This window comes from Chiroxiphia lanceolata, chromosome 4 (genome assembly GCF_009829145.1).
Source record: "Chiroxiphia lanceolata isolate bChiLan1 chromosome 4, bChiLan1.pri, whole genome shotgun sequence".
Lineage (NCBI taxonomy): Eukaryota > Metazoa > Chordata > Aves > Passeriformes > Pipridae > Chiroxiphia > Chiroxiphia lanceolata.
The window spans coordinates 25,603,341-25,627,165 of record NC_045640.1 but is presented as its reverse complement, the minus strand read 5'-3'; the positions used below and the strand labels follow the sequence as shown (position 1 = coordinate 25,627,165).

The 23,825-nt window shown below is 40.7% G+C and overlaps 1 protein-coding gene across 4 annotated transcripts in view; it reads left to right on the top strand.

Annotated features, from left to right (window-relative positions):
• The first annotated feature begins 1,011 nt into the window (after window positions 1-1,011).
• Window positions 1,012-23,825, top strand: part of ATP8A1 (ATPase phospholipid transporting 8A1) — a 115,826-nt gene continuing 93,012 nt past the window's right edge. For 3 of the 4 annotated variants that reach the window (XM_032685086.1, XM_032685088.1, XM_032685087.1), the window contains exons 1-5: window positions 1,012-1,282; window positions 11,423-11,537; window positions 13,342-13,441; window positions 15,910-16,008; window positions 21,008-21,053. In XM_032685086.1, the coding sequence (XP_032540977.1) occupies window positions 1,234-1,282; window positions 11,423-11,537; window positions 13,342-13,441; window positions 15,910-16,008; window positions 21,008-21,053 (409 nt within the window). In that variant the 5' untranslated portion in view covers window positions 1,012-1,233. Of the gene's footprint in view, window positions 1,283-11,422; window positions 11,538-13,341; window positions 13,442-15,909; window positions 16,009-21,007; window positions 21,054-23,825 lie in introns of those variants that run through there. The other variant, XM_032685089.1, reaches the window with a different exon arrangement.

Below are 23,825 nucleotides of genomic sequence, written 5' to 3'. Positions count from 1 at the left end.
CCAAGAAAGCCTCCAAATCCCATCACCTTTCACATTTTCCTCTCCGTTCTGTTTTTACCGAGGCAGGGGACAACCTCCCTGTTTTTACAGGGACAACCTGCCGCAGCCGCATTGCTCAGCCTGTTGCAGACATCCCCGTGTCACGCTCATGGTCTTGAAGCGAAAGTGCCGCTGCTGCTGCCTCAGCCTCGAAGCATCTGCGGCTGGGACCTCCTTTCCAACAGCCCACACAGGAGGAGAGCTTGGATTCACACTGACTCACGGCTGTCAAACTGCGGCATCCTGACTTAGGGGAGATTAAAAATAAAAAGCTGGGCGAGAGTTTGGAGGCGGCCTGTCAAACAGAGCGCGACACCAACCCTCTCTTCCACGGAATGAGGGCTGTGGAGCACCGTTTCAAATTCCCTCTCTGAATGAACGCCTCCCGGCCCCCACCGAGCCTCTCGCTCCGTTTACACCTCTCTCAGCAGCGTACGAGACCGAGGGAGTGAAGGAACACGCTCTGCACATAATCAGGCCGGGCAGCTCTGCACGCTCCGCGCCGGGCCTGCTGCCCTCCGCCCCGCTGACCTGCCCAGCCCGAGCCGCTGGGCTGCGCACGCTTGGCGGGGCCCCCCTCGCTCCGCCCGGCCCCCGCTGCTCCCTCCCCCGGTCACGGGTCCCCGCCCGCCCCCGCAGCCGGAGGCACCGGCCGACCTTCCCCGGGGCTTCCCCCACCCGCCCCCAGTGCCGGGCAGCGGCCCAGGGTTTGGCGCGTTCCATTCCCCGCGCGCAAGGGGTGGGGGGCGCGTCGGAAACCCTTCGCCTCACTCCGTGAGCGGGACACAGAGCACCGTAGTGCCGGTGCCCGCTTAGGCGCAGCCACCCGGCAAACCCGAGCCCGGGGGAATGGGGAGATGGCGGCGGAGCGCCGCGGGACAAGAAGGCGGCGGGGGGGGAGGAGTTGGTAGGTTCCGGAGGGGGCCGGCGAGCGCGGAGCGCGGGCGCCGCGGCTGTCAGTGAGCAGCGGCGCCGCCAGCGGGGAGAGGCGCTGCCGGGGCGAGCCCGCCGCCTCGGGCTGCAGGAGCCTCGGGCTGCAGGAGCCGCCGCCTCGGGCTGCCGGAGGAGCCGCCGCCGGGACTCGTCGCAGTCGCCCCGGACCTCGCTGAGCGCAGGGCGCGCTCCGGAGCGCGGCAGGTGCAGGGCGCGCTCTTGGAGGGAGACGTCCGCACCAACGCCCCTCGCCCGGCGACGATGCCGGCGGTGCAGAAAACCGTGTCCGAGATCCGCTCCCGGGCAGAGGGTAAGAGCCGCCCGCCTCTCCGCGCCCGCTGGAAGGGTCGGGGGTTCCGGCCAGCGTTCGGCTCGGAGCCGCGGCGGGGTCTGCGCTGCCTGGCCGGGAGGGGGCGGTGGGAGCCGGTGTGGTGCCGCCGCCGCCGGGCTCCGCACCGCGGCCTCTGGTCGCGCGGTGCGCCCCCGGCGGGCACCGACCCCAGCGATGGGGCGTGAACGGTGTCGGTGTTCGTGTTCTCCGGGAGCTCTCGTATTTATGGCTGTCGATGCCATAAATCGATGTCGATACCCGGTGAGCCCCGAGCAGCGTTTTGCCCCTCGGTGATTGCAGCGTTTCGGGGCGAGCGGTGGTTTCCTTTTCCCCGGGGCTGCACAGCCCGCCCGCCCCGAGCGGCAGCGGGGGTTGACGGCCTGGGGTCCTCGGCCCGGGAATAAGCTGGAATCCCTCTTTTGTGTGTAGGATGTACCTGTGCACTGATCATCAGAAATAAAGGTTTCTGATACAGGGTGTGTACCTGGAAGCTTCGTACCGGGCTGGTGTCTCGTACCTAAGTGAGAGAGTGGGACTGCTCAGCCTTCAGATAAGGACGTGTCAGCAGCTGCCTTGTGAAAAGAACCACTGCAATGAAATTACCATAAGATTTATTGCACGCAAAAGTAAAATTTGAAATCACGGACCCCATAGCAGCAGCCTCTTGGGACAACGCAGCAGTCTGTGATTTTTGATTGCTGTAGGTAACAGTAGCAGTGTCCCAGTAATGGCATAACTTCCTGAGGCAGGTATGCAGGGTTTATCCCCTAGTCTGAAAGTTCTTGCACTTAAATCGTATGTCAGGTTGATTTTTTTTTTTTCTTTGCTTGGCTGTATGAGGAGGCAAAAACTTTCTCCCTGTATCTTTTTTCAAACAAAGGATTTTTTTTTTAATGCTAGAAAAAGCAGGAAGAAACATAGATTGCAAATAGGCTGTTAGCTTGATGTTCTTTTTTGGTTTTACTGTGTTACATGCCTTCCTCCCCCAAAAGTAGGTTTGTAGGAGGTCTGGCTCTTCCTCTGCCTGGGAGATGTTAGCTGGCAAAGAAATAGAAGAATGCATTTTTGTAAGAAGAAAGGAAGAATGTACATCCTTCCAGGGATGCCTTTGAAATGTGTTTACAACCAGAGCACCCATCCTGCTATACTCACAGTGATTAGTAAATGCATATAATGGGACTAGTTTAATGTCCAATTTTTCAGTGCTTAATTTCAGTGCTTAATTTCAGTTTTTTTCCACTTGTTCTTGTTCCAGACAGTTGGTTTTCACTACCAGCTGAACAGTGCATAAATAAATTGGAAAAATTGATACTCTTTTTAAAATGATCTAATTACAGGATTCTTAATGATTATTGTGAGCAAATGTGGTGTTCCCTAAAGGTAGCTGACTAAGATGTGCAATTGCAGTAAAAGGAACAAAAATAGTCCGGTGTATTTGTTCAAGGTTGAATGACTGTGAAACAGTTGAATACAGAATTTAGGAGGCTTCTCAAAAATACTTTCTTTGGGACTGAAAATAGATATGAAATGTCTTTTAAGAAACTTAACTTTTGCAAAATAATGTGATGGGTTTTCCATCCTACCAGTAGAGTTAGACTTACACTGTACTTTACTATACATGGTACTACTTGAAGAAAAATAGTTTGAAATCTGTTACTGTTTTCTTAATCTTATATTAATGTGACACTTACTAGCTCATTTTGTTTATTTTTATTTAGTTTATTTATATATCACTCACAATGAAACCAACATCAATGTGTCTCTTCCTTTTTTCTTTTTGAGATAGATGGCTTCCAAGTCTAGTTAGTCCACACATTTGGACTACGTAGTTGGCATTTCTAGACAGTTCTTTGTAAGTAAATGTTACTGTTTTCTAAAAAGAGAACTTCAGCACTCTGCAATGTGGGTCTCATCCCTAGCATTTGATAGGGACATACAGGAACTGTAAACCCCTAACTCTGGCCATCAAGCAAGTGTCTTAGATAAGCACTGTGCAAAGTAATGATAAGGCTGCTTTCAGAGAACTCCACCGAAGTTGTACCTACAGTGCAGAGTTTTTACTGGCAGTGTCTCTCGGTGTTCTTTGGAAGTCTCTGGTAATACTGTAATCACAAACAACAGCTTCCATGAGTGCTGTTATGGTGTGGACCACTCCTTAGAGTAGCCCGAAACTTGTGGGGATCTGACAGACAAGCTTAATATTACTTTCTTTATTCTAGAATTTTTGTATTGTATCTTTGAGATTAAAACCTCATTTTTCTTTCCTGTCACTGCAGCAATTAGTTTCTGTTTCAGAGACCTTTTCCATGGATCATGAACTATCTTATTAGGCTGGACTGTCTTGACGTCATCTCAGAACTAATCTCGTTGTCACATGAAGACATAGTATTACTTTTATTAGTAAAAGTCAACTGTTATGCTCAGATGAAAGAAATCAAGTCAAAACTGACAGAACGATGTGCCCATATATCATTCCAAAGAATTGGTCAACAGTTGCACAGAAGAATTGACACTGCAGTCTGTAAATGATTGCAAAATATAAATGGTAGGTGTTCTAAGGTCTCTAAGGCATGTTACCTGCATAGAGAAAGTAATTGGAATAAAAAGGAACTACGGATTGTGAGCCGTTCTTCCAAACCTCTGCAGGTTCTTCATGGCTGATAAAAGAGAACCAGGCACGCTTAGAATCTTGTTTTAATAGATTTTTGTGTCCGTTATCCCTGTTGCAAAGAACACCTGCTGCACACCATTAGCCTAGGAAATGCTACCGTTCCAAAGTGGTATGTGTATCAATAAAGTCTTAGTCAAGGCACAGAAGATCTGGCCCTCTTAAACAAATTTAGGAAATTGGTGTCATGTATTCTGCAATTGCAAAACACATGGGGAATCTTTGAGTAGTGTGGCCTACATCAAGCTTTATTAAATACAGTAACTGACTGTGGGTATTTTAGCTATATATAGCTTCACAGTTAATATGTGCATCTATTAAATAATATGAAATGGAGTAATTCAAAGCATTTTTTTTTTCTTTTGAGAGGTTCTGGGAGAGTGGAATTGTTCTTGGCAGTTCTTATTAGGTTTCTCTGAAGATTGAAGCATTAATCCTTTTGCTCTGTGTGTTGTTGAAGCTCAGTGAACTATATTAGGTCATTTAGAAAGGGTAGAGATTTGAGATGCCATGCTGCTGTCTACCAAAAACAGTAGGTAATAACTCGTTCTTCATGTTAGTGAAGGTAAAGGCTTGTATGAAAACAAGGTGAACCTGAACTTGTGCAAGATGAGATGACTTGCACATGAAGAAGGAATGAAGGAATGTGTTTTGAAATTCTGTACTAGTCATCAGATTGTCTTCATAAGACTATCTGTTTTTGTAGTACCTAATATATCCTTAGGTATTTCTGTGCATGGTCTTGAGGAGTATATAGCATTTTACTAGATGTAGTACTCATTATAGTCACTTGTGTCTGATTTTTTTCTGCCAAGTCTGTTTTACAGACTATGTTGAGATCCCTATGTTCCACAACAGGGAAAAAACTTGATCTGTTTTTTTCTAGAATAGGCTTAGCCATCTCAGCGGTATCAGCAGGCTCAAGCAGGTCATTTAAATTCCTTTCTGTGCTCTGACTCCTCAGAAGGACAGACTGATGGGTCTGGTTCCGATTGCCTGTTTTGTCACTGAAGGTCTGTCACGGTATTACAACAAATAACTCCAAAGGCATCTTCTTTTTTCCTCCTGGAACTGTGCCACATTTTCGGGAATAGGAGCTAGCAAACTGACTGTCCTGATTTTGGCTGAGATAGAGTTAATTTTCTTCCTAGTAGCTAGTAGAGTGCTATGTTTTGGATTTAGGATGAGAATAATGTTGATAACACACTGATGTTTTAGTCGTTGCTGAACAGTGCTTACACTACATCAAGGACTTGTCAGCATCTTGTACTGCCCTGCCAGGGAGGAGGCTGGGAGTTCACAAAAATTTGAGAGGAGACACAGCTGGGACAGCTGACCCCAACTGACCAAAGGGATATCCCATACATTTTGCACTATGCTGAACAATAAAAGTGGGGGAGAGTTAGCCGGGGGCTGGCAGCAGTCGGCTGGGCATCGGTCAGCTGGAGGTGAGCAATTGTGCATCTCATTTTATGGATTTTTTTTATTGCTATTATTATTTTCCCATCCTATTAATCTGTCTTTATCTCAGTTCACAAGTTTTATCTTTTTTCTGATTATCCGCCCCATCACTGGGGGTAGGTGAGTGAGTGGCTGTGTGGTGTTTAGCTGACTGCCAGGTTAAGCCACAGCACTTAGTTTAATTAGTGAGTTAAAATTGTTCTGGTTATTTGGGTGAGGGTTTTCTTTTCCCCCTCCCCCTTTATTTCCGTATTACAGTCTATCTGTATGTACTTTTGTCCATTTCTTGTAATGAAAATTAGACTGCTTTAAGGAATGAAAGCTGAAAGTGTTAAACTATCCTACCTAAAAAAGAAAATGAGATATGGAAAAAATTTGGACAGTGTTTACTCTTTAGAATTACTGTCGTGGTTTTATTAATTTAGAAACTTTTAATCAAAACTGGCCTAGGAAGAAACCCTGCAAATACTGTGTGTTGGAAGAGAGTTTCTTCTTCCAAATTTATTCTTGGAAACAAAATATGGTCTTCAATAGGCTCTCTTGTTGGAAGAAGCTCAAGTTGTTGTGGGGGATTTTCTTTGTTTGTTTGTTTCACTGGTTACTTATTTATTTGGACTTTGTTGTTGAAGATTTCTTTCGCTGGCAAAACTGAAAACATGTATTCTATGCAAAATACACATTTTGCTCTGAATATTTTTTCAGGTACAGCTTGTACCCTGGGAAATAATTACCCAGTCTCCATATTTTCAGAATTGACAACAATTCTGTTTCAAATTTTTTTCTTACCTTTTCCCACCCTTTCATATGATTTACCTCCATTCTTTAATATTGAACAGATTGAAGGAAATTCTTAACCAAAACAAACCTCAGTTATTTATTGAATGACTGAATTAAATTTGTGGTGGTTTGTGCTTATCCATCAATAATTTCCAAATTCTGTGTCCTGCTAGCAAATAGCTTTCAGACTGCAGAACAAAATATTATGTATGGTCATTCTACATTATGCAACAGCTTTGTAAATGAACTTCTTGATTAGGGTAATAGTTGAAATCCTTTGATACTAAAGCACATTTTTAATTGGTTTTGGCCCTGTAGGGACATAAAATAATAAAATAATCAAATACATGAGCAGAAGGTCTGATTCTGAATATTAAGAGGGAATTAGTTTTGAAACTTCACATTTCTGCATAATAAATTGTCAGAGTAGTATGATGTCTTTGCGTTTCCTATTCTTTTTAAAGTTCTGTCTCGCAACTTTTTTCAAGTTAGATGCTTTTCTGTCAGTGGGGGCACCTAAGAACATATGTCATAGAATCTTTTTGATAATTCAGCTGTGTGTTAAGTAACAGCTTAAATCTGATTGAATGCTAACTGCTGCAAGCCACAGCAGAGGATTAAGTGTCTTGGAATATATTTGTTCTTCTTTCTGAATGGCAGATCTTACTAGTACAGCATCACAGTTCCTATCTGATCTGTGATAATTGCTGTTTTGCTAGTTATAAGACTTAAAAATTATTACTAAGAGTTACTTCAGAATTTGTTGTGACCTTAAATTGTTGCAGCTTTCAGGCCAAAATGAGTGATGCTACTTTTGATTTTAAGCCTTGGAACAATGCTTTTCTTACAGCTTAGTGCGACGAACAGGCAAGAAGCAAGTTAGGTTGACATCAGTTTAATATCTCTAGTAATAACTGTGTAGTAATAACTACACTTTTTTCTAAGAGATTAGAATGACTGCTTCATCTTGAGATATTACTTTCGTTCTTCACACAGATTTTTCATACTCAGAATTTTGTAATGACTGATGCTTTGCTGTTGTCTGTACATGTGTTTTGGTCTTTTTATTCTTCCCGTCTTGATTCTGTAATTGAGGGGTTTATTTTGTCAACTTTCTGAACATTTGGGTAATGCTCTTCTATTGGCTTGGAACCTTTTAGTGGATTACAGAAGGGCAACCAACTCTTTTTAATTCTTCCTGTGTGTTAAATGCATCCTTTTCAAATGCACCTTTATGAGAAGTGTAGCCACTTGCACCAAGGGATGATCTGATGAAATTTCCTTTCCATTTTCAATTATGAGTATGCTTTTATTTTTCCCTGTGGTTACTTGTAGGCAATATTTTTATGACAGGCCTGCTTCTGCTTATTTGATTAATAGGCGGAGTTCATACAAATTCGTAGAATCATAGTATACTTTGCATTGGAAGGGTTGGAAGGGACCCACAAGGATCATCAAAGTCCAACTCCTGGCCCAATATAGGACAACCCCAACAATCACACCATGTGTCTGAGGAGCATTGTCCAAATACTTCTTGAACTCTGTCAGGCTTGGTACTGTGACCATTTCCCTGGGGAGCCTCTTCCAGTGCCCAACCACCATCTGAGTGAAGAACTTTTTCCTCATACCCAACCTAAACTTACCCTGACTCAGCTTCGTGCTGTTCCCTCAGGTCCTATCACTGATCAGCAGACAGAAGAGATCAGTGCCTGCCCCTCACAAGGAAGTTATAGACTGCATTGAGGTCTCCCCTCAGTCTCTTCTTTTCCAGTCTGTACAGACCAAGTGACCTCAGCCACTCCTTGTATGGCTTCCCCTCTAGACCCTTCACTATCTTTGTGGTCCTCCTTTGGGTGCTTTCACACAAACAGGGAAGAAAATGTCATCTTCTAGATACTGAGCTTTGTGTGTCAGTCAAGTCTGTGGGTACTCTAGTGAATATATTCTAAAGAGTAGGTAGGGAGGTGATGGGATATGTGTAACCTTGAAAACTTTCAAGGTAGCATAACGCCTAGGGCAGGAGAGCTGGTTTTGCTGAAGCTACAGAGTATAGAAGGCTAAGCATGAGGCTCAGAACTTAACTCCTAAGATTGCTTTTTAGATGAAAATTGAAAAAAATTAATTCAAGGCAGTAGGAGGGGAGATAGTGAATGTTTATGAAGTTCCTCAGCACCTTTTTGCTGTCATATTGATTAAAGAAAAAATAAATGCCGTAATACAGAGATATGAAAATACATGTCTATAGTTTGGCAGTCTTTTTAACCAACAGGTAGTAGATAGTGTTTAATGCCTGCTAACATTTGGTTTAACTCTATTTCTGCCAGTTTTCAAGGCCTATGCTGGCATCAGTTTTTAAATGAATGCTTTAAAATTAAAGTTGTACATTCTACGAATGCGCAAACTCTCCTTATTTCCTGGGCTTGATCAGGTTACATTGGTACTTTAGACACAATAGTTTCCAACTTTTCCACCTAAGTATTCTCACAGGAGCTATGTCTCGTGTTTGCTCCCTCATGGAGCAACTGGACAATGAGCGTCCTGTACTCAGAATGAAGTTATGCTCACTTTCATTCAACTAGAAACCAAGTTGTCTTAAAGGTGTACCTGTATGGATTTCTCTTACAGGGATATTTATTTATGGAACTGTGTACTGGCGGTTGTGTGTAGCCAGTTGTATGATGATTGTCACTCTGAGGAGAGGTAATGACAAGGACAGGAAATGATCTGCTACATGCACCTGTGTGGTTCCTTGAGTCGAGGAGCGTTGTGTGGGCACCTGTTCAGGTGGGCCAGTCTGTTAGGCTGGCTGCCCTTCTTCTGAAGAAACTTCTTGAGATATATATACTAAAATTTGAATAGAAGTGTGTTGGATGTGTGCCTTTCATTGGGTGAATTGAAAGGAAAAAAATAGAGAAATTGCAGTGGGTGAATGTAGTAGTGTGGATTTCCTCTCTCATAATATACTCTGTGTGTTCTGAATGGCAAATGGCATGAAATTAGAAGTTTTTCTGAGCCTTTGCACAATGTGTGGAGACTTGATCTTGCAAGTTAGTGTTTGAAATGTATGTTCTGGGTATAACAGGTAAAAGGCAATGTAGTGGGCCAGTGAACTGGAGGACAACTTGGATTTTGCATAACCTCTTTGTAAGATTTATAGAACGGGCTAGAAATAGGCTTGAATTTTTCCGGTACAGCCTCAGTTATCCTTGACATGCTATACATTCTAATGTATTCAGTTGCATTATAACAGAGGGTTTTTTCCCGTGTCTTTTACTCATTTGGCATACAGAATGAACAGTGTTTATTTAATAATCAGCTATTACACACACAGATTATTGGTATCACATTAAAACTTTACGGTGATTGGTTTATGCCATACCTGGTTTTACTGTACAAGCTCCAACCTGAATAGACTGCTTACGGCTGTTATCTTCAGTGTGATGGCTGAGTCGTTGATAAAACATTAGTGAAAAGCCTTGAGACAGAAGAATACTTTGCTATCCTCCTTTACAGATGAAAGTTGGGATGCAGGTTGGCACAAGATTCCTCAGCATCTGTAGAAGAATATGCACAAAGCTCAGCTTTCACTGGCTAGTGGAGGCAAGTGCTGGGAATGTCAGTGAGTCTAATAATACTATTTCAAGTTAGGCACACACAAAATTAATATAGTGATGTCACTTCTCTGGGAATAAGCTGGGTAATGTCATGAGGAAAATTTGTAGCAAGTAAAGGAATGGTATCTCATTAACCAATGACATCACCCAATTTAGAGGCCATAACTTCCAGGAATCATGTCCTTCCAGCTCTAGACTGATCCATCACAATGAGCAAGAAATCAAGCAGAGGTGGCAGTAGGACTGCATGAAGCAAGGCATTTGATACTGTCCCACACAACAGCCTTGTCTCTAAACTGAAGAGATATGGATTTGATGAATCGACCTCTTTGTGGATAAAAAAATTGGGTAGATGGTTGCTCCCTTAGGAGTTGCAGTCAATAGCTCAGTGGAAAGCAGTGACAAGTGGTATTCCTCAGGTTGGTATCGGGACTGACACTTTTTAACATCTTTATCAGTGACATAGACAGTGGGATTCAGTGCCCCCTCAGCAAGTTTGCCCACTACACCAACCTGAGTGGTGTGATTGACATGCTGGAGGGAAGGGTTGCAATCCAAAGGGATCTTAACAGGCTTGGGAGGTGGGCCTGTGTGGACCTCATAAATTTCAACAAGGTCTTAAACTGAAGGAAGGTAGGTTTAGATTAGATGTGAGGAAGAAATTCTTTACTATAATGGTGGTAAGGCACTGAACCCATGCCCAGAGAAGTTGTGGACTCCCTATCTCTGGAAGTGTTCCCGACCAGGTTGGATAGGGCTCTGAGTAACCTGATCTACTGGAAGGTTCCCTGCCCATGGCAGGAGAGTTGGAACTACGTGATCTTTAAGGTCCCTTCCAACCCAAACCATTCTATGATTCTATGAATTAGCAAGGAGTCCCTGACAAAACTCAAGCATAAAAAGGGAACATACAAGAGGTGAAAACAGGGACAGATGACTGTAGAGGAGTAGGGAGGATGGGTTTAGCTAGCAAAGTCAAAGCCTACCTGGGGTTTAATCTGGTGAGTGGCTTGTAGAAGCCCTTCTTGTTCAGATGTAACAGCAGGAGATGATGTCTGTGGGAAACGTGGGCCTGCAGGCTGAATGTGGCAAGAGAAGAAACCTGGAGACAAAGGACACAGAAGAGGATGCAGTACACAGTCTTCTCACCTATTGATAAGATCAGCCTTCAGGATCCACAGGTTCCTGATATCAATTGAAAAGTCTGAAACAAGAAAGGCTTATCTTGGTGGAGGAGGACCAGGTTAAGGAACACTTAAACAAGCTGGCAGTACATGAGTCCATGGGATTTGAGAAGATGCAGTCGTGAGCGGAGGGATGTGCCCTCTCTCATGAGACAGAGCTGGCAGGTCTCACTATTAGGCCACTCTCAGTTATCTTTGCAAGGTAGGGATTGCAGGGGTGGAGGGTGTAGATTTTTACTAAGCCTCTTGACTATATTTGGAAGAACTTTTATTTTTTTTCAGAGGTTGTTACTTGTGAGAAATGCAAATACATTGAGTTCACATTTGCAATAGATGTCTTTTTTGTGTCCTGAACTGCCTTGAATCTCGTGTATTTAAATTTCTTTATATGTAAAATCATGCTGTGTTTTTACAGGCTATGAGAAGACAGAGGATGTTTCAGAAAAAACTTCCCTAGCTGATCAAGAGGAAGTGAGAACTATATTCATCAATCAGCCCCAGCTAACCAAATTCTGCAATAATCATGTCAGGTATTAAAAAAAACACTAGAACACTGTATGTTTCATAACAAAACCAAAAAGATTCTGTTTATTCCACTTCTATCATTTCCTCTGACCACTAATTACAATCTTAGACTCTGACAGGGAGAATAAAGTGAAATGAGGAGATAAGTAGAGCTGTTTCACTTACAAGACTGACTTTCTGAGTTTTTAAGAATGTGCTGGGGGAGGTACGGATGTTTTACAGCTGCACCATCAGCATGTCTCTGGAGGACGGTTTGTTTCTTCTGGTTTCTGTTCAGTTCATCTTTGAACATATTATGGTAGCTGAATTCCAATGCAAATGTACTGCACTTAAACACAGCATTGTTTGTGCTTTGGAAACGCTTGTCTTTTTCAGTCAGCCAGTTACAAAGATGCTGTGGTTGCTTATGAAACTAGTTTTGAATTTAAAGTTCGGCTTTAGGGGCTCTGCTGATGGTTTATGTTGTGGTTTTTTGTTTGCTTTTGATGAATTTTAAGTCATACACTAAATACTCGTAAGTAATATAAGTTCAGATCTGATAACATCCTCGGTTCTGTTGTTAAAATTCAAAGGAAATGAATGGCAAAACTATCTGTGTCCCAAGTAGGTGTGTTTTCTGAAGGTACCTTTGATAATGTGCAGAAATTTTGTAGACGTGGAGAATAATGTGGTGGGATTTTCCATGACCTTGAGAAACTTTATAAAGCTGTTTGGTGCTGTATACAACTTGTCTTTTCTGTCTTTTGCTTTGTTACTTGACTGTGTTGAACTGTTTTGCAGGATACATTCGTTCCCTCTTTAAATTGACTGTTTTATGCAAAGTTAAACTAAATATTACTGACTTATAAAGGAGGTAAAATATTCTTACAAGTTTTTTACTCATAAGTTTTTGGCATGTTACTTTCACATTTGTTGGTTTAGGACCTTAGACCGTGGCATTCTGTTCTTAAAGAGATGTAAGGCTGAAAAAGACCTGGGAACTCAAGCATTTTGTGATGATGACTTAGCAAAGATTGTTACCCTAGGATAAATTATATTCTCTTCTTCCAGGCTAGCTAAACCACACTTAATATCCAATATTTGTCAGTTTAAAATAAAAAAGCAAACTTTCCATTCAGTGAAGGGTACAAGTTATGTATTTTAACTGATTTTTTAACTTAAATTATTTCTTAAATGCACCATTTCAAGTTAGTTGATCCTGTTATTAGGTTTTTTGCATTGAATCATGCAAACTCATACCCAGCACAGAAACTCCACATCTCCTCAATCCCAACTTTGCACCCTCCTCGTTATGCTTGTTACACCTCTTTCCCCAACAATTTTGTCTGATCTGGAGCCACTGTGCAGTTGCCAGCCATAACCCTCAGGGTAGGGTCCTTGTCCTGATGAGGTAGGTAGGTGCCTGCCCTGCCAGCACCCTTAGTGGGGGCAATGTAATTGCTTGACTCCTAACAAACCTTTATTTTTTTTCCTCTCCTTTTTGCCTGTAACTGAAGGGCAGCAGAGCTTGACTGCTTCCCATGGAGCAGGCTGAGATGAGGAGAGACCTTCTTGCCTCAACAGGGCAGCTCGTGACAGTCTCTGTGGGTGGCAGGAGCTACCCTGGGTGAGCCAGTTCATGGACATCTGCAGGATGTCACTGTGGAAGTCATTTAGTTTCACTTTAGCCAAAACAAATGTGTGTACTAGCACAGGAATCACAGAATCTTCTGTTTCATTTGAAAGCTTGTGTAACTGATAGGAAAAGAGTACATTTGAAGAAATTTTTGTACTGTAATAAAAGCATGTGTTTTTGTCTCTTTCTCTCAGCACTGCAAAGTACAACATAATCACATTCCTGCCAAGGTTCCTTTATTCCCAGTTCAGAAGAGCTGCTAATGCATTTTTTCTTTTTATTGCATTACTTCAGGTAAGATCAACAATAAGTGTCTAATGTTTTAAACTTCCTAAGAGAGCATTTATACCATAGACAATGTTTTAGAGAGATACTGAGATTCCTGTACCATTCTTTCTGAGCTAGCTGGCCTCTCAGAATAGCTGTATTGTATAGATGTACCTTTAATAAATGTTTGGGTTTATGGTTTATTTACTCCTTGGAGATAAAAAAATGCACACAAAGATTTTTCTGTAAAACAGGTTAAGTGTAGCCGAAATACTATCAGGTGAAAAAGACTGTTGTAACAGGAAAATTCTATTTAAAAATATCTGGCATACACAGAAAACCGCTACCTGTAGTTGGCATTTCTTCTGATGGAGGGTACTGCCTAAAAACCTGAACTTTATGAATTTTAATCCTGTAGGCTGTTTTGAGGGACAGGAATTGCAGCTGAGAGGTGATCATTTATTCTTAGAGATAAGGATTGAAATTGAGGCTGGGCAAAGAAACCCATTTGTGGAGTCCAGTACTGTAGCAGCTATTTCCCATATACCAGCTGGTCAGTGTACTAGTTAGTAGGGATGTACACAGTCTTTTCTGTACCACCACTGTAGCTTCATTAAGCGTGTTTGTAAAGTGCAATGCCTGATCCAGCTTACTGGGACTTTTTTGAAGAAGTACCTAACATTTTGCACATCTATCAGAATATTTTAATTTTGTACTAGTTCAAGTTGATGAAGTGGATTGTGGTTTTTTCTATACTATTCTTCGGATGCATTAGTTGATAATGAATGAAAATTTAACTGTGGTCAGGTGCACTCATAATTACCATTGACTAATTCTGCATTTCAGACATGTTTGATAAAAACACATTTTCTGCATAATTTCTAATGCATTTTTTAGAATGTGTTGGTTTGTTGGTTGTGAAGGTCATTGTGTTAGGGATCGATGTATCAAAAAAATATTATTGAAAAATGACACGTAAACTACCTCACTTCAGATGTTTCTGTAAGTGAAAGTTGCTTCTGCTTTCAGTGCTTGGGGCAGTTTCTTAAGATACATCTGCACCAGTAGCTTACACTGTTTTCTAGGGGGGAAGAAGTTTCAGGTTTTCACTAATTTTTCTGCCTGTAAGCCTGTGGCTTCTAAATAAACATCTGCTAACCCCATCTGGCATCTCAGGCTAATCCAGTGGTCCAGCATGGTTCCTTGTGGTGCCACTGTGCACCTCAAGCTAATGATGCAAAATATGAGGTTTCAGAAGCTGTTTGAGACTTGGCATGACTGGGTGAGAGGCTGGCAGGTAGCTGTTGGGAGTGTTAGGAACTGGAGTGTTAGGACTTTCAAGCCCACTTTCTCGTGTCAGGCTATCAGTGAAACCGCAGTGTCAGGAGAAGGGGATATGGGGTGATGGAATCAGAGTACAGGCTGGTGACCCTTTTGCTTTAATATTTTGCATGGAAAATAACATGCAATTGGAATGGGAGTTTTGACATACATATAGGGAGGAATGAAGAGATAGGAATAGCTAAAGAAGTGATAGATCCCTTTCCTTTGTAGCCAACACATAGGCACTTGCCCAACAGTAACTTCCTGCCCCATTTCCACTTAATTCCTTGAAAAATGTGGTCTGGAGCATACATACATATGCTATGTATGTATAACATCCTGTTTTCTTTCAGAAATACAATGTGGTGGTAGCAAAAAGAAATTTATAATAATTCATAAATAACATTGGCTGTTTTTCAGGCCATTTTATGGTAAATTGAGTATGTCTTCTAACTGCATTGAGGCACCACTAGTTAGTGAACTCTTCTTGCAGGGTTCTCATTGTCATCACACTGCATTACCCATTATGAGTCTGTTAAGACAGCAATCCATTCAACTATCCATGTTGCCATTAAGAACTCTAGTCAGTATAAAAATAATTATAGGTAAGCATCCATGTATATCATATAAGTAGCTGTATTGTCTCATCATTTAAAGTATACAGTCGCTTGCATCATCTGTGACCATACCTTCATAGCAAAAATGGGTTTTTTACAGTAGACTGGCAGAAAGCAGCTACTTGAAATTTGTCAGTTAATATCTATTATGATACAAAATATGTCATAAGATATTAAAACTGTAAAGAAGCAAATATACTTTGGACTAGCATCCACTCTAACAAAAATCTAAACTGACAAAATTAGTTGTGTTTTGTAAATAACTATTTTCATTTAATTTGAAACACAGAAAAGGAAGGTGAATTATCTGCAAACACTAAAACCTCTGGAAATAGCGCCATTGAACACTGTACTATTTAAAATTCAAATGTTCTTCTATTGTATCAGCTGCTTTTGAATTGAAGACGGTAAACTTCCCTTGGAAATAATCAGCACCATGTCTAAAAGTGAATTCTCTTGTCGTTATTTGCTCAGAAAGTGCTGCTTCTTGTATTAAAAATGTGTTTTCAGCCAGCAGTGCAAAAAATTTTTTTCTTTCTCTTTTGTTTTTAATAGCAAATACCAGATGTATCACCAACAGGCCGCTACACAACATTGGTTCCTCTTTTATTTATTTTAGCTGTAGCTGCAGTGAAGGAGATAATAGAGGATATTGTAAGTATTTAATAGCAATATTTTTAAATAGTTTTCATGTTTTTCATTTATAATATTGGAGAAATTTTCCTGCATAATTCTGTGTTGACCTATTCTTGCCTTCTGGATGCTTTTGAAAGCTTCTGAAGGTACTTACTTCTGAAGATGAAATCTTAGAAATGTGGTGTTACAATTCAGAAGTGTGTTTACTTTATATAGAAGTGACAGTAGAGTGACAAAACAGTGACTGTTGTGTTTATTATATAGACTGTTTCTAGTCAAATAGTTTTTTATTAATGAAGTACAAGCATATTTTTAAAGTGTGAACTAGAACCAAAGACTCCACAGAACCCAGTCAAGTGCAGAATACTGCCAATTTTCTATTAAACAAGGACTCTGCTAAAAGAAGATTGGAAGCTACTGACTTCATCTCAAGTGGAATCTATTTTAAAACCAAATAACCGTTAAATATTTATTTGGTTAGAAAATTATTTTTTTTCCTTCCTCCATGAGCAAAGTCCTTTACTCCCACTATTTATACTTGTGAGACAGATTTTAACTCATTCTGTGAAGGAGAGACTAGACTAACGTTTACAGAATAATTCTGAGAACTTCTGGCTTTAGTCATTGAAGAAGGTAGGATTAAAAACTCTTTCCAGAATACTTCTTTAAATCTTCAGTTAAGGTGCCTTTCAAAAATAGATAGGCCATCTGGAATTCTGTTGTTGCACAGTCTCAAGCAGCTTCACTTGTCCTCCTGTGGTGCTTTGACCTTGGCTGGACACCAGGTACCCACCAAAGCCACTCTATCACTCCCCTCTGAAACTGGACAGGGGTGAGAAAATACATTAAAAGACTCATGGGCTGAAATAAGGACAGGGAGAGATCACTCACCAGTGACTGTCCTGGGCAAAACAGACTCAACATGAGGAAACTAGTTGAAATTAGTACTAATCAAAATCAGAGCAGGATAATAAGAAGTAAAACAAATCTTAAAAGCTTCTTCCTCCCCCCCCCCCCTGCCCACACCGCCCTCCCTCCTGGGCTTAATTTTATTCCTGATTCTCTACCTCCTTGCCCCCCAGCTCAAGGAGACAGTCCATCACATGTTTCTGCCACTACTTCCTCCTCAGGGAGAGGAGTCCTTCCCCTGCTCCAACATGGGGTACCTCCCAGGGGAGACAGTCCTCCACAAACTTCTCCAGCCTGAGTCCTTCTCACAGGCTGCAGTTCTTCACAAACTGCTCCAGCGTAAGTCCCTTTCCACAGGGTACAGTCCTTCAGGAAGAGGCTGCTCAGCGTGGGTGCCCCACAGAGTCACAAGTCCACCAGGAGACCTGTGTGGGCTCCTCTCTTGATGGGACCGCAGGTCCTGCCAGGAGCCTACTCCAGTGTGGACTTCCTACAGGGTCACAGCCTTCTTTTGGCATCCACCTGCTCTGGCACAGGTCTTCTCCATGGGCTGCAGGTGGATCTCTGCACCCTTGTGGACCTCCATTGGCTGCAGGGACACAGCTGCTTCACCACAGGCTGCAGGGGGATCATGGTCTTCTCCACAGGCTGCAGGGGGATCTCTGCTCCAGCGTCTGGAACACCTCCTCCCCCTCGTGCACTGACTTTGGTTGTTTCTCTCCCATATTCTTACTCTGCTCTTCTCTGGCCATAACTTCTGCACAATAACTTTTTTTTCATTCTTAAATACATTATCTCAGAGGCTTTACTACCATTGTTGATGGGCTCAGCCTTGGCCAGTGTCAAGTCCGTCCTGGATCCGGATGGCATTGGCTCTGTCAGACATGGGGGAAGCTTCTGGCAGCCTCTCACAGAAGCCACCCCTGTAGCCCCACTGCTACCAGAACCTTACCGCGTAAAGTTGGTACACTGGATGGCTTTTTATTTCCCAACAAAGTAATTCCTGGACCTTTCTAAAAAGTGTCCTTTAGCTTGCTACTAAAATTACAATGTTTCATTTTATTGTGCTTAGAAAAATAATAATCTATTTGGTTTAATATATTTTGATGAATGAGTACAGGTCACTCCTGTAGTTTTTGAAGTTTTAAAAATGGATTTTCCCCAGCTGTCAAATCCAGGTCCAAGCATCTCTTTATTTCTAAAGTCATATGCATAAAATCCTTAGTTTTCCTGTTGTGACTTTGCATGGTTTTGTAGACAGCAAGAGGAAAAGGCCTGCTCAGTTCCCATTTCTCTGGTCTGCTGCAATTTACTGTTAGTCTTTCATGTCTTGGTCCTAAGTGTGATCTGCTGACTCCTGGTGGCCTGGAACAGACATGAAATGCTGGTCCTTGTTAGGCAAGTGCCTCCACCTATGCCAGGCTTCCTAGGCTCTTTCCAGTCAATATCTGTCATAAGTGATTGTTTTACTTTCTTCTTGCGTTGAATGAAAACTTTAAAAGAACTGAGACATTGTCAACACGGAAGTGTTCATTCTTACTTATTTTATTTTGAGGGGGGAGAAAGGAATTTCAATCGCTGTTTCACTTCATACAAAAGGTGTTGGGATTTTCTGGGTACCTTCCTGTCCTCTCTCCACAAAAAGCATATGATGGAACCTATCTATCTAACTTGGTTAAAATAACTGAGTCTTTTAGTTGATGTCTTTTGTATCTAAGGAATTAGTCTTGATGATTTGCCGAATCACTCTAGATGCCAAGACTTTCTTTATCTGCTTTTGTTCTGTTTTGGTTCTGCAGATATGTTGTGAGGAGGACAAGGCATTAGACATATAATATGGCAAAGTACCCTGTCCACAGAGGAGTAACATTCCTGTTTGTGGGCTGTTCTCTTGAGTTTTGGAAAGGGTTGCAGGTGGCATAGTCTTTCCCTGCACACAAATAGTAAGCTCCCTTGAGAGCATTGTATTTATTGCATTTGAGCAGAATTACAATGTGTAGGCAGAAACATGATCAAGAGGAAGAATGTTGAGTTGGAAAGGAGGTTTGAAATGGAGAGTGGCTGGTCACATGCTGCCTTTCTTGCTGATACAGTCCACTCAGTCTTTTCCTCAGCTACCTCCGTGAATTGATGGTAGGTAAGGTACAAGCACCTGGGTTCTGTCAAGCTCCTGGGTCATAGAGTTGAGTGGTCCTGCAAGACACAATGAGGTTTCCATTAAATATTTTTCTTCTATTTGTCATTTCTAGTTTTTGCTCTCCTATAGTCAGCTTCTCCTTAAATACCTTTGTTCCGTTCTCTTTACATAAACAAACCCTGTTTGAAAAAAAGCCATAAAATCAATTCATGTTCTTTCAGATATTTTTAACCATTCTGCTGTTAATGCTTACAGACTTAAACCATCTGTTAGAGTCTAGGCAAAAAGAAAACTGAGACTGCTGCTACTGTACAAAGTGTCCTTTTTAAAACTATCTCATCCAGTCGCTTTTCTTTTGTCATTTATTTCTACCATCTGCTCTTTGCAACATGAAGTGTGTGGTTTGGCACAGTGGTGGGGTAAGACAGGGATCAATCAGAATCAGTGGGTTTTGTATATATCAGCTAAACCAATAAAGTTCTCATTACCAAACAGAGATACCTAAGAGCAATACAGCTTTACTGTTTTTTCCCGGGAAAGTTGATCACTTACCACATAGTAAAAAAAAAAAAAAAAATTCAGCGTTTTCCCTTAACCTTTACTTTTCATTATCTCTGTTTCTTTGCACAGTGAGATATCTAGGATCTCCGGGAATGGTAATCTTCATCTAATATTAAAGCTTCTGGATAGGAACCCTATATATTGATACCAGTAAATATACTTATCAAATAAGACTTTCAGCTCAAGAACCGAATGTTTCTTTTTTTGGAGTGAAATCCCAGGAAGAAAAATTTGTTAGCAAAAGACATTATTCATGAACAGCACGTGTTTCCCATATATGCTTCAAAAGTGCTAGCAAAATTTGTGACATGCAGTGCTAGATTGTCGGATGTTTCCAGTGATTTTCACCCATCATGACTCAGAAAGCAACTGATATTAAACTGCTACTTTTTAAACTGGAGGAGATTTACCCTATGGGCAAAGAGACATCTGCTTTGGTCAAGTTATACTTACCCACTGATCAAGGGTAATTTATCTGTTCAGTCAGACATGTTTTTGAAAGGAGAATCTGTTGATAATCTGTGAAAATCTAGTAAAAAAACAATACTTCAACTTTGCAAAGTGATAAGGTGGCCTTTTAAGAGGTGATAGTTTAGTCATGTCAGCATTTTATTAGCAATAAATTTCTCAAGTAGATTGACTTATTTTTCTTTCAATTTACAAGATTGGTTCTAATTTTATTTGTATTTCAAAGGCATGAATTCTGTACCTCTGTTCAAAAAGCTTACCTACACCAATTAATTATATTTAAATTAATTTTTCAAAACACATTCCTGCTCTGGAAAAAGTGAGTTCATTACTTTTAAATACTGTGTTTAAACTAGTACTCTCCTAAACTTCTTGTATTTGAGTTTGGTCATATCTTGAAAATGCCGGTTGTTAATAGCTGCATCAAAAAATTACTGTCAAAAGATTTCTTACAGCTATATTAAAACTGAGGGATATCATGGCCTCTTTGGGGGGTATGCTGTCAATTATTTTTGTTTGTCTGTTTATTGCTGAAGTCAGCAGGCATTTTTGCAGAAGTGAAGTCATATGTTTACACAGTCATTGCTTGACTTCAGATTTGTGTGAGACACTTCCATGATCTTTGCTATGGTAGAATCATCTCCCAGTTCCAGGAAAGGGCAAAGTTATGGTACTGAAATGCACCAGTTCCTTATATAAGGAATTTGATTAGACAGCAAGTGCCCATGTGAGAGGGCATTCTAGTACAACACAATTACCCTGGAACAGGGTGTGACTTTCCTGTTGATCATAACTATGCAAGTAATTAATAGTCCTGTTTAATGTTTAGTTGGTTTACTGAGTAGAAGAGTGGGAGGGGGTAATAGATGGGGGTTTTATTGAAAGTGTGAAAGCTTTATTTTATCAACAGAAGTCTTTAACCACTGTGCATTTTTGATTTAGAAAAGGCATAAAGCTGATAATGCGGTGAACAAGAAAGAAACTCAAGGTAGGAAATTTTTTAACCTTTTTAAGGGGGTGTTGAATTTTTGCAAATGGTAGTAATGTAATTTGCACTGCTGACAGGTAATTGAGTGGCAAATTTCATATGCAGATTACTTCAAAATTTGGAATGTAAACAGCTGAAATAAAAATTTGCAGTGACATTAGCCCCACAAAATAAAATATGTTCTGGATTAGGGTGAGAGGTTCCTAAGAAACTTGGACATCTACTCATTTAGCACAGGTGATACTGTAGCTGTTAAAAGATATAATCACTAGTATATTTATTGGGCCTACATTATAACTAAAAGTCTACATTTCTGAGTAGCATGATTTTTTTTCAACTGGCTAATCTTGAATAATTTGATTTTGGACAACTGTACAATAGGAAGAAAGAGTCAAAAAAAAAGAATTGTCTTTCTATGCTGCTTCAAAACTGTAGATAAAGATGAATGGAGTTTTTTTGGGGTTCAGGTTTGGGGATTTTTTTATGAAATTAATATAATGGTTTGATTAGAGATGATGAGATATTTCATCAGTGTACCCTAACCAAAGCTTTGGAATGTAATTATTTTAAATAGATGTTGATAAAGAAAACTAGTATTCAGTCAAGAAATTCTTGTAGCTCAGAAACTGAGGGAGATATTACCTGGTATGTCCTAAACAGTCTTGTCAGGTAGAAAGTCAAAGTTGAGGTTCCTGCTTTGCTGCCTTCAGCTTTTCATGTTATTTGTTCTGAGGTAGGCCTCTCTTGATAGAAATGGTCCTGTTTTTATAAACAAGAGGACAAATGAGTGGCATGTGAATTTGACTGCAGAAAGTACAAAAAATATCACAAAGAGAAGAATCTTACATGCAGTCCTTTTTAAATAAATAATAAACTTAATTCTTTTAGGGAGGAATGTAGTCATTGGTTAAACAAGTGTTTAGCAGTGCTAAAGACTGGAAACATAGATTTTAAAGCTTACCTAAATTGTACATAAATCTACTGTAAAATTTATGGGGAATGGGAGGGCAAGATAACTTATGAAACTACTGAGCATGTAGCTCAGTAGAAAGTATGAGGAGATTGCAGTAGAGAGACAAAACTATTGACTGAAAGCACTGGGAATAGAAACCTCCGGAGGACAGGCCTGGAGAAACTGATAATCTCTTATCTATACATAAAAAAATAAGGAAAACTTAATGTAGACATCCAAAATCCTTTCCTTAGTCATTCATAGCTTATGAGATTACAACCAACAGTTTTGTTGGCAGTGAATCTTGAAGTGCCTTTTCAATTGTTCTTTTTGCTCAGAGCGTACAAAATTTTAATAAAAGACTTATTTTACTCCTTTTCCTGACTCTTCTTGGTTACCTCTCATTAGGGTCTTTGGTAACTGTTCCTAAAATTCCTGAATGTTCCATGCATGCAAAACAGCATTTTGGAAGTTAAAGGTGTAATGAGGATACATAAAATATTGCTTGCACTGAGAAACATGCTTCTTAAGCTAATGCAGGATTCACATAAGTACAACATTGATCCTAATGTACTGTCAGAGCAATATTTAAATGTATTGTCAAATATAGTCTATTGTCAAAGCAATAAATAAGTTAATCAGTATGGTATTCTCTTACTTTGTTTTCATGTATTCAGCAGTTCTGTAACTCTGAAAAGCAGCAATGTGCATAGTACATTGTATATGAGCTCCACCTTTGGTTGTCTTTTATACATGAAATTGTTAATGAAACAGCATGTGCATGTACAGATTCTGTATACGTTTTTCCCTTCATCTTTCTGTTCCTTAATGACTATCTGTATCTCAATCAACCTTAAGTAACTAGCATTATAAATTTCCATTAATATAAAAAACCTTTTGCAGAGGATTTTGATTTATTAGGCTGCATTATGGATGATTTTTATTACCTCAAGCTGCATACATATACAATGCAGTAGGACATCATCAGACATTCTGACGTGATGAAATCTGCATTTCTGCAGTGTGGTGAAGTAGCCTTCTGTAGGGCAGATGGAACATGCTTTGGAAAGTTGGTTGTTAGAGACAGGTGAGAAGTGGGAGAAAGTGAGGCCGCAGAAGACTTTATGGCACAAGTTCTCTAACCATTATATAAAAGATGTATAGCAATACTTCTCTTTTTGTTCTCATAAGAAAATGGATCTAACTGAATATCAGTGTGTATTAATTGTGCTTAAAAGCTTATCAGATCAAGCTAGGGTTAGAGTACTCTTGAGATTACAGGTGGCTCAGCGTATTTTCATGACTCATCCATTTGAGAGCTGATTTTAACTGGTTAAACCAGCAGAAAACAAATCCAGAAAATAAAAATTATAGTGTCCTTCCATGTAGTGAGTTAACTGGCTCGTCAAAGGATCCAAAGAACACGGGAGACAGAATGCATAGAGCAGTGAGGACACACACCTTTGCATGGGGGGACAGCAGGACAGGACCTTCCTGAAGTAGCCAGAATCCCCTTCTTAAGAAGGCCCTGGCCATGTCTAGTGACTTATTTACATTTCAGACCTGCAGAACTCCACTGGCAGTTAGTCTGTTGTAGCTATCTGTGAAATTTAGTTGTCTGGATTGCTGCAGAGTATACTTCTAATTCTTATCTGCTTGCACGAAGAAAATTAATTTGCGTGGCCCCACGAACAGTATTGCTGACACAAGGGAATGGAAGTAAGTAATTGGTGGCACAATTACAATTACAATTGGGTTCCTTAAGACAATGTTACAACCACTGTTACAAGCACGAGGAATCTGTAGTTTTCCCACTGAAG